The sequence below is a fragment of the Erinaceus europaeus genome, chromosome 17, assembly GCF_950295315.1.
Source record: "Erinaceus europaeus chromosome 17, mEriEur2.1, whole genome shotgun sequence".
Classification (NCBI taxonomy): Eukaryota; Metazoa; Chordata; class Mammalia; order Eulipotyphla; family Erinaceidae; genus Erinaceus; species Erinaceus europaeus.
The window spans coordinates 5,583,054-5,594,657 of record NC_080178.1 but is presented as its reverse complement, the minus strand read 5'-3'; the positions used below and the strand labels follow the sequence as shown (position 1 = coordinate 5,594,657).

Genomic DNA, 11,604 nt, shown 5'->3' with positions numbered 1-11,604 from the left:
CATCTGTAACTTGGTGGCAAAAATATGGTAAGATATGAAGCAGATTAAACAGATTGTTTAATAAACGGAAACACAAGGGAGTCGGGCTGTAGCGCAGCGGGTTAAGCGCAGGTGGCGCAAAGCACAAGGACCAGCATAAGGATCCCATTTCGAACCCCGGCTCCCCATCTTCCCTGGTCTGCAGGTGTCTATCTTTCTCTCCTCTCTGTTTTCCCCTCCTCTCTCCATTTCTCTCTGTCCTATCCAACAATGACAACAATAATAACTACAACAATAAAAAAAAAACAAGGGCAACAAAAGGGAATAAATAAATAAAATAAATATTAAAATATATATATAATTTAAAAAATAAATAAAAATAAACAGGAACACAAAACATAAGAATAGAGCAGGTGAAACGAGGGGTCTTCATGCAGAAAGAAGCTAGGAAGTCTATTTTAGGTATGTTCCAACAGGCTTATGACTTCAGCAATTTTTAAAAGACAAAAATTTGACACTTTTAAAGCTTTATTCCATTCCAAGTAAGATGAAGGCTTGGGTAAAAAAAGAATTAATAATAATAATAAATAAATAAATAAAATTACTCTGCATTAGTCATTTCAAATAAGATAATCCTTGTAATAAGCAGTGTGGAAGGTAGGAAGCCTGCTGGAAATAAATCAGATAGTGCTTGCAGGGATTCAGTCATGACAATTTTGCCCTCAAGCACAGATCCCTCACTTGGAGAGCAACCCAGGTTTGAGTCCAGCCCCCCAGCTCGTCAATGCTAGACTTTGTGTTGTTCCAGTAGCTCTCTGCCTCTCCACTTCCCTGTCTCTATCCAGTAAATAAAAATAAATTACAACAAGGGCAACAAAAGGGAATAAATAAATAAAATAAATAAATAAAGATAAATTAATAAACAAATAAAATAAGATGAAGGTCTAGGAATTAGTATTATAAAAACGTCCAACTTTAGTGAGGTGATGTTGAGCATATTTTCTGGTCTATAAAGTCATCACTCAATTTTGAGTATCAGTGTGATCAACTTTAGTACACAAAAGTGTTAGAAATAATACTGGCTATCAAGGAGAAGCTACATTTACTTCTGTGTGTTATGCATATAGACTTACATAGTTTTCTTTTTATGAGCACATGGCATTCATAGCAACTCAACAGTTTACACAAATAAAGAAGAAAACATTGCTTACTATTTCTTTTGAAGTTCTTCAACTTGGGTTAGAGGAAGGAGCCTAGATCAGACCATATCTGTCCTCCATCAAATAGCTGCCAGCAGGCTACACTATTTCCGCCTCTCAGCTAGAGGTCTGTCTTTGCTTTCTGAGCCATCGCTGACATTCAGTTAGCTTTGGGTACTCATGATCAAATTAACATAAGTCCATCCACATAATATATTTGAAGCATATACACATCCTGAGTCCTTATTACCATCAGTGACTTTTAATGAAAAATTATTTATTTATTCTTCTTATTTTTTAATTTGATGTCATCTTAGTTCTTTGTTTGCTTATGCTACTTGTGTATTTTCTATTAATTATTTCAACCCAGATTAGAACTGTACAATGGTTTTCTATTACACCTGTGATGAAATTTTTACCCTGCAAGTAGTAGTATCTAATGCTTAATGATTTGACAATGATTTAAAATGGAATATTCTGAAAATAACTTCTCTTAAAAATATTATTTTATAAGGGAGAGTTAGAGAGAGATAGAGGGAGGGAGAGAGAGAGAGAGAGAGAGAGAGAGAGAGAGAGAGAGAAGTACTGTTCAGCTCTGGCTGATGGTGGGGCTAAGGATTGAACCTGAGACCTTAGAGCCTCAGGGATGAGAGTCTTTTGCAGAACCATTATGCTGTCTCCCCAGCTCTAAAAACAATTTCTTAAGCAAAAGACATGTAGCTTCTAGGCACATCAATACAAAGGCCATTCCTAGCACCTCAGAAGTCAAGTACCAGTGTTTCCTCTCCTTGGCAGGTACAGAAACAAGCACACACTGGTTCCTCTCTACAGACTCAATATTCATCCCTCTCCAAAATACGAATAAATATTTTCACTTATATTTTTCCTTTGCAAGTTTGATGTGATGGAAAATGTCCACCATGTACTGCTTTTAATCTCCTTTTATGAATGATCACTGTCTTCTTTTCCAACACCGGTAGCATTTTATCGAGAAAACATTGTTGCTGTCGTGAAGGTGTGTTCCCCCATCACCCCCTCCTCCAACTCGGCCCTCCACCCCAAGATATCTGTCAGCATATCTGAACCTCCTCCAAGCTGTCACTCCCCTCCACCAATGTTCCTCTTTTGCACTAAAACTTGCCAGAGGTTGAGGAGACAGCACATTGGTAGTGCTTAGAACTTGCATTAAAGTTGTCACAGGTGACATCTGAGGCACCACCAATAGGACTGGGTGTGGGTCTACTAAGAAAAACATTGGCAAACAAGCAATCAAATAATTAATAAGAGCGATTCATGGTATATCATATACATATGGCTTTATACATTTTGATCCATGTAGGGAATTGTGAGGATACGGTAGAGCTTGGTGGGACCCCCCCCCCATTGAAAGATGGGTGCCTGAGGGGCACGACCAATCCTATCAGTCTCTCTCTACTAAGAGGTCGAGCAAGGACATGGCCTCTAGGATCTGCCCCACCTATCAGCCTCCCTGCCTCACAATAGCCCACTCACTTATTATCTACATAATCATTGTTTTTCCTGAAAGTCCCCTCCCTACTTCCCTACCCATTCCATTCCTTTGATCATATCTGATCTATCTTCTCTCTGCCCTCAGCACCCCCCTCTGGCTGCTGGTTACTGATAACCTTGCTTTCTTGTTCCTTTAAATGATTAAACCTCTTGCTCAACAATTACTGGGAAAGTCATGACCTTCCCCAGACCCTTTGCCTTCCTACCATATATGGTATACACCTGTCACTTCCTCCTGCGATCGCTTATAAACCCTGTTTGGCTGTTCAATAAATAGATTTGTGAACATTCCCCTGGTGATCTCTGGTGGCGTCTCTTGCTACACAGGGAAAGATCCAGTCGGCTCACTCCTACTGCCCCAGAACATTCCTTCTGGGCCCCCGCGTCTGGTGCGCAACAGAGCGGTTAAGCCAAAAATTTGTGTCTAGGAAGAGGCCTCCCCACCGAAGAGTCCAATTTAATATCTCATTGTATTTTAGGCTTCCCTTCTTTTCCCTTCTTTTCCCTTTTTTTAATTTTTTTATATTTATTCATTTATTTTCCTTTTTATTGCCCTTGTTGTTTTTTATTGTTGTTGTAGTTATTACTGTTGTTGTTATTTATGTTGTTATATAGGACAGAGAGAAATGGAGAGAGGAGGGGAAGACAGAGGAGGGGAAGACAGACACCTGCAGACCTGCTTTACCACCTGTGACGCGACTCCCCTGCAGGTGGGGAGCCGGGGGCTTGAACCAGGATCCTTGAGCCTGATCCTTGTGCTTTGCACCAAGTGCGCTTAACCTTCTGTGCTACCACCTGACTCCCTCTTTTTCCTTTTTATATATTTTATTTTAATTAGAAAGAGTAGTTACAAAGGGAAAGATACCAAATGAGAAAGAGACCAGAACACTGCTCATTTCTGGCTGATGTTGGTGTTGGGTTTGGACATGAGACCTCAGAGTATCAGGCTTGAAAGACTTTTGTTTTAATTTTTTTTATTTATAAAAAGGCTTTTGAAGAACCACTATGCTGTCTCCTCTGCCCTAGGCTTTTTTTTTAAAAGGTAGTTTCCTATGATGTACATTGGGAGTCTACCAATTTTGGACATGCTACCATTAGATACTCTAGGGAATGGAGTTTATAGTTAGAAGTATTATCCAGTTGCATGTTTTGAAATGTTCCTGTGGAACTGTATAAATCTACACTTCATGAAAACAGTGTTGGGAAGTTGTAAACTGATGTTCACTTTGTCACTGGCTTTCCATACTCTGGTTTTCACTCATTTACCTGCTGTAGAACAATTTGTCATGTCGATGTGCACGTGAATGATTTTTTTTTTTAAAAATCTATTTATAAAAAGGAAACATTGCAGTAGTTTATGGATACGTGTGAACATATGGTCTCTCTCACAGAAACTGGTGTACATCTAGGTTTTGGGACTTTGTTAGAAAGTGACAAAATATATACCTGAAAGCAGAAGTGCACTAGAGTTTGCAGTGAGTACCCCCCTAACACTTCCTCTCCACTATTCCAAGCTTTGGGTCCATGATTGCTCAACAATTTGTTTGGCTTCGTATGTTAACTCTCTTTTCAGTCACCAGGTTCCAGATGCCACCAGGATGCTGGCCAGGCTTCCCTGGATTGAAGACCCCACCAATGCGTCCTGGAGCTCAGCTTCCCCAGAGACCCACCCTACTAGGGAAAGAGAGAGGCAGACTGGGAGTATGGGTCGACCAGTCAACACCCATGTTCAGCGGGGAAGCAATTACAGAAGCCAGACCTTCTACCTTCTGCAACCCACAATGACCCTGGGTCCATGCTCCCAGAGGGATAGAGAATGGGAAAGCTATCGGGGGAGGGGGTGGGATATGGAGATTGGGTGGTGGGAATTGTGTGGAGTTGTACCCCTCCTACCCTATGGTTTTGCTAATTAATCCTTTCTTAAATTAAAAAAAAAAGGAAACATTGACTAAACCATAGGATAAGAGGGGTACAACGCCACACAATTCATACCAGCAGAATTCTATATCGTATCCCCCTCCCCTGATAGCTTTCCTGCTCTTTATCCCTCTGGGTAGTATGGACCCAAAGTCATTATGGGGTACAGAAGGTGGAAAGTCTAGATTCTGTGATTTCTTTCCTGCAAACATGGGTGTTGACAGGTTGAACCATACTCCCAGTCTGCCTTTCTCTTTCCCTAGTGGGGAAGGGAACTGGGGAATCAGAGCTCCAGGACATATTGGGGGGTTGTCAGTCCAGGGAAGTCTGTTCTGCATCATGCTAATGTCTGGAACCTGGTGACTGAAAAGAGAGTTAACATACAAAGCCAAACAAATTGTTGAGCAATCATGGACCTAAAGGCTGGAATAGTGCAGATGAAGAGTTGGGGGTGGTCTCTATTTTGTAGATAGATAGTAGACATAATTTAGTCATATTCCAAATGGCCTGTGGCTATATTAGTTTTCTTACTTTTTCTTTTTTCTCCTGACCCTGAAATCTGATATGCAGGTGTATCCAAGTTATTGTCTGAGGAGATGATGTCAGGACTAGAGAAAAGGACCATAAAGCTGGGTCAGGGAAGAGAGTAGCTCCCTAATATGGGAAAGGGATATAAATATTGTTGACTGTGATCCCCAGGGAGAACAGAAACAGCCAGTGGCACAACTAATAACAAATAATGTCAAAGAACATAAATTATGGTGATGTTGCACATGATACAGCAAATCCTAACAAAGGGATTTTTCAAAGTTAACCCAATTGCCAAATAATGTGATTGTAGCAATAACTATCTATTGTCTTCTTAAACCCTAAGACATCAGGAACCTCCCACTTCTTCGATAGAGCCTATATTTCCCCCAGTCCTGGAACCTCAAGGGTTTGGCTCATTCTCCTGCATGCTTCTCCCAACTCATACCAAATGATACTGCATCTGCCACTCCTGACCTAATCAATGCAAGGAGTACCACCTCAGCAGGCTTCACTTCAGACTGTGTCCAGAGACGTCAGGCATGGAATGTCAACCCATCACCCTCATTACTCGGGTGAGACCATTCTTTCATAGTATTCTCTAATTCCATTCCAGGTGGTTTACTTCCTAACAAAGTCTTAATGAAGACTACTTCATAATGAAGTAGTGTCTACTTAGACTTAGATACCCTCCTCACCTACTTCCTAATACAGTTCTCTCACTCATTCCAAAGCTAACCTTAGCAAAGCAAGAACTGCAAAAGCTGAATAAGGGCAAGAGACTGGCATACTTTAATGATGACTCTTTAGTCACTATCAGGCCATTCAATCAGCTGGGGCCCTAATCGGGGAGTCATAAGTTTCCCAAAGAGACTTAATGGACCTAGACCTTGAATGAATCTCTCCATTGTTACTGGTAATTTCTATCAGGAACACAAAATAGACCCCTTTGTGGGCCCCCATAGGACCTGGCCCTCAACTTGGATCAACAATGGTAGGAAATGTTCCATCCACTAAAGAGAGGATGGACAACATACTCTATGCTACAGCTGAGGAAGATGGGTCTATATTGGGGCAGCTTGGAATGTTCCTACTCATGACCATAGCATGTGAGTTCAGATCTACAGGAATGCAGAGGTCACATAGGCTCCTAAGCAGAATAGGAGCCCCAGATCAGATCAAATGTGAATGATTATTAAGTACATTGATATTTGAATGTGCTTAGAGATTTGTTAAATTCTTTTTTTTTTTTTTTTATTTAAATTTTTAATTTAAGAAAGGATTAGTGAACAAAAGCATAAGGTAGGAGGGATACAACTCCACACAATTCCCACCACCCAATCCCCATAACCCACCCTCTCCCATGATAGCCTTCCCATTCTCTAGCCCTCTGGGAGCATGGACCCAGGGTCGTTGAGGGTTGCAGAAGGTAGAGGGTCTGTTAAATTCTTAAGATGATGTCATGTGGCATTTTACCAAATTTTTATGGAATCTTTCTTTATTCTTATCTAGTTTAAATTGATTTATAATATTAAACTATAATAGGGTTGTCCATTAATTAAAAAAAACAACTTCCCCATCTTTGCCTTTTACCCACTCAATGCCTATTCTTAACAAACAACTTTGACTTTTAATTTGAAAAGATGTGTGACTTTTCTAATGCTTTTATAAATGTTTAAAAATACATTGATATATCTCTTAGGTCAGGAAAAACATTTGCTTTTGAAAGTGTATCTATTTGCATGACACAAAGAGAACCAGGTGAGAGCTCTGCTCAGCCATGGAAAGTGGTCGTGTCTAGGACTGAACCCGGGGTCTCTAGGGCTTGGCATGGAGCCTGGCGCACACCCACTGGACTTTCTCACTGATCCTGCTTTAGTTATCTAGAAGACAGGTTGTCCTGCATGTTTTCATTCACTACTTAAATTTTAAATCCTTTATTTTATTTTATTTTCAATGAGAGATACAGAGAGAAAGACACAAAGCGAGAGACACCAGAACAGCTCTGAGCTCTGGTTGATGGTAGTTCTGGGGATTGAAATGCCTTGGAGCCTGGAGCCTTAGGCATGGAAGTCTTCTGCATGACCATTTATGCTGTCTCCTCTGCCTCTGCATGTTCTATTTTACAAGGCAGCAAAAATTCATCTTTGTAGAGGATGGTGTGACTTACAAAGATTCTTTTCATACTCAACTAAAATCTACAATAAGCAGTAAAGAAAATATTGCAGATAGATTTTCTCTCTTTTTTGATTCCTGGATTTAGGGGAAAATAATCAGGATTGTTTTATTTTATTCAGTTACTTCACAAAGATTTCTTTCATGGGGTATCATAATTTTATGAATCCTGATGCAATTTACTATCTCTGTATTGCAGAATTTTATTTTCCATGACATTAATAAGTATTTTGTGACTCAATTAGTTTGTTAAGGTGATTGATAATTCCTTTTGTCATAAAATCTTGGCCTTGATTTGATATCTAATAGATAAATGTGCTTGTGTAGGAGGCTGGAATTATTTATTATTATTTCTCCCTCTCCCTTTTGCTTAGTTTATTTTTACTGATTTTTAAGTTTCTGCATTGGGGAATTACTGGCTTCCATTAGCAGAAACATCACTTCTCTCTTTAGTCAGTGCCAGGGCATCTCCCCCACCCCTGAAGGAACATGAACACAGGATGAATGGATTGTTTGCATTATTGTTTTAAACTCCCCTGTTTGATCTCCCAAATGACTTAACATAGACCAAGTTATAAATGAGGAAACTGGGACTTTTAAAATTGCTTTGTTTCTCATTCATAACAAACACTCAGGTGATAATTCTCTAGGGTGTGATTCCCTTAGAGCCTCGAGGTAAATTATATGCCACAATACTAAATTAAGTTCATAAGTCTGGTCCACCCCTTCAGAAGTTCTCATGGCTGCTTATACTTATTTATCATCAGGAGAAATACAGACTTTTCTTGATATTTCTAAGGAAATGTAGTTTAGGGAGATTCCTCCATTGTTAATAATGAGGTAGGGCAAAGTGTGTGAAAAGTTGCCTTTTTTATTCAAAGTGAGGAGTCCTTTAGGTAATGTCTCAAAAGAACATCTGACTTCGGCTAAGTTTTCTTCCTAAGAGGTATGTTTTAGTTTGGGTGTGAGGAATTCTGAAACCAATCATTTTTCTAGCAGAGAAACAGATATGTAATTCTAGTGACAGTGTAGTGATGGCCTCTTTTTTTTTTTCTTTAGGGGTAACTTACAATTTTATTTTGCTTATGACTTAATATTTTCAAATAAAAAAAAACATGACTATAGCAAGAAAGATTTTTGAACACAGGGTACTGAGTGCTTCAAGATCCTTTTCTTTGAGCTTTGATTATATAGCTTAATGATGTCCCAATCAGTCTGGAAGATACTAAGAAAGCATTCGAAATTAACTTTTTTTTTGGATGGTTAAAATACTTTTGGAAGAATAAAAAGAGAATACCAGGCTACCTCATCATCAGGGGCCTGAGTCAGGGGATCCTTGCATTCTCACATAGACATGATGGGCCTTTTCTTCTCTCCATCAACCCTGATCACTTCCATCAGGAACATCATCATAAGCCATCTTGTGAACCTCTATAGGACCTTGCCTTCAATGTAGCACCATAATGGAAGGGACTGAGCCATTCTCTGAAGAGAGGTTGGGTCCACTTACCCTGCCACTCCAGGAAGACAGGTGCTGACATGAGTATGGCCTAGAATGTTCTCAGCTGTCACCATGGACTGTCAGCACAGACTGACAGAGACTCGGAGGTTACACAGGCTCCTGTGCTAAATGTGAATCCACATGAGCCAGGGATCATGTGGATGAGGTAAACAGGTAATTGCATTCAAATAGTTTCTTCAAGTTTGAGAGCTAATCTCTGTGCTACTTCAGCTTTCTAGCCCTATTCTCAATTCTGACTAGATCTTCACACACAAGTTTTTGTCCCCCTGCTTGTCAGCTAGCAAGCTCAAATGAACATTTTTCAAAGTTATGGGCCTTTTGGAAGATCCCTAAAAGAGACTTCCTAGTTCTCTCCACCCTAACATCCCTATTCTCATCTGCTGTATTTCCACATTTTGGTTCCTGTTTATTAATCAGTTTTTCCTGGTTTGTGTCCTGCTGCCTTTCATCCACCAAGTTGCAGATGCTATCAGGATTCCATCCTGACCTCCCCAGGCAGATGACCACACCACTGTGCCCTGAAATCTCACCTCTCCCGAGTCCTATCCCACCCACTAGGGAAATATAGAAACAAGGTGGGTGTATGGATTGACCTGCCAACTCCCCTTTCCAACAGAGAAGCAATTAAAGAATCCAGAACTCCAAACTTTTGCTCCCCCAAAAGAATGCTAGACCATATCTCCAGTGGGAGAGAAATGTTAGGAGAAGATGACCAGAGGGTCTGAACTCCAATTCCATCAGGATACAGAGAGAGAAGAGGAAACATGGAAGGATATTCAGAAGTTGAAATTGGTGTAGGTATGACGTATAAAGGAACATATATATATATATATATATATATATATATATATATATATTTGTTTATATAAATAATAATTAACCCATATTTATGACTTTGGGAGAACTTCTGAGGTTTCTAATTGGGGAATGTGGACACAGAACTCTGGTGGTGGACAAGATGTGGAGTTATACCCCTGTGTCTCATAATTTTATAAATCTATATAAATCACTAATAAAAGAAAAAAGAAAGAAAAGTGAGAGAGAAACAGTAGCCAGGAGTGAACTAGAAAAGACTGTGCTCCACTATGGTCAATATCTCTAAATGGTCACTGGCTCCAGATAACTGGAGCCAACTAAGGGATGTCTAAATTGGACAGTAGTCAACAAGCAGACTCAGAACTGCCTTTGGTGATTAGCGCTTCCTAGTTCTTTTTTCCCTGTTTCTTTCTCAAGACCTGCGCTTGCTCAGTAGCCTCATATACCCATGTTGATGACTGATTCCTGTGGTTTCTACTACATTCATTTCCCTCCACCCCCGGGATACCTCACAGTATACCCACCCTGACTAGATCCTCTGAGAAACTTCCCCCCAAATCTTCTACCTGCCATCTTTGTTACTCAACCGCGAGGATGAACCTTCTGATTCTCTTCCTACAGGAACCACAATGTTGGATGAGGGAAATCAGAGTGCTGGAACCACTTTCATCCTCTTAGGTTTCTCCAAATACCCACACCTTCAAGTGCCTCTCTTTTTAGTCTTCTTATGCATTTATACTGTTACTATGGTGGGGAACCTGGGTATTATTGTAGTCATCAGACTCAACCTAAAACTCCACACACCCATGTACTTCTTTCTCAGTCACCTCTCCTTCCTTGACTTTTGCTACTCCTCCGTTCCAACGCCTAAGCTCTTAGAAATCTTGCTTGTGGAAATCAGGACGATCTCCTTCACGGGTTGCATCATGCAATTTTTCTTTGGCTGTGCCTTTGTGATCACAGAAATGTTCATGTTGGCAGTGATGGCCTATGACCCGTTTGTGGCTGTCTGTAAGCCCCTGCTCTACATAGTTGTCATGCCTCAGAAGCTCTGTGCCCTCTTGGTGGCTGGGTGCTATGCTTGGGGTTTTGTCTGCTCCCTGGTACTGACCTACTTTCTGATGTCATTGTCCTTCTGTGGATCTCACATCATAGATCACTTTGGGTGTGAGTATTCTGCCATCATCTCAGCCTCTTGCTCTGACACTCATTTCCACCTGATGCTGATGTTCACCATTTCTACCTTCAATGAAGTCTGTAGCCTCCTGATTATCCTTGCCTCCTATGCCTTTATCGTGGTCACAATCATCAAGATGCCCTCTACCGGTGGACTCTGGAAGGCCTTCTCCACCTGTGCCTCCCATCTCACTGCCATCACCATCTTCCATGGGATCATACTACTTCTCTACTGTGTGCCCAACTCCAAGAACTCCTGGCTTTTCATCAAAGTGGCCACTGTGTTCTATACAATCATGATCCCAATGTTGAACCCCCTTATTTATAGTCTTAGGAACAAAGATGTGAAAGAGGCAGTCAAGAAGTTAATCAAGACCAACTTGCTTTGTCATTCAAAATAATCATCTGCAGAGTGGAACTGCTTTGTGTGTGCGCATCCCAGGTTGCACCCGGTCCCCACTGCACTGGAGGAAACCGCAGTGCTGTGATGTTTCCATGTCTTTCTCTTTTCCTTTCTCTATCTGGGTGAGCTGGTCCAGACAAGTGACGATTCAGTGACGGGAAATGGTTGATTACGTAATGATAGAGAAGAAGAGAGGTATATACAGAATATTCAAAAATAGTTTTACTATTAATATGACCAGTCTCTTCAACTCCTTCCCTTTCCCCAAATTCTCCTCCTTTCCTATATCCTCCTCCTTCTCCTTCCCTTACTTTTTCTCCTAAACTTCTTCTCCTCCTCCTCCTTTTTCTTCTTCTTCT

General features: G+C 40.6%; 1 protein-coding gene across 1 annotated transcript; it reads left to right on the top strand.

Moving 5' to 3' along the window:
• Window positions 1-10,295: 10,295 nt before the first annotated feature.
• On the top strand, window positions 10,296-11,243 carry LOC103109469 (olfactory receptor 1165-like). Its single transcript, XM_007518530.2, has one exon. The coding sequence runs from the start codon at window positions 10,296-10,298 to the stop codon at window positions 11,241-11,243; it is 948 nt and encodes a 315-aa protein (XP_007518592.1).
• The last annotated feature ends 361 nt before the right edge of the window (window positions 11,244-11,604 follow it).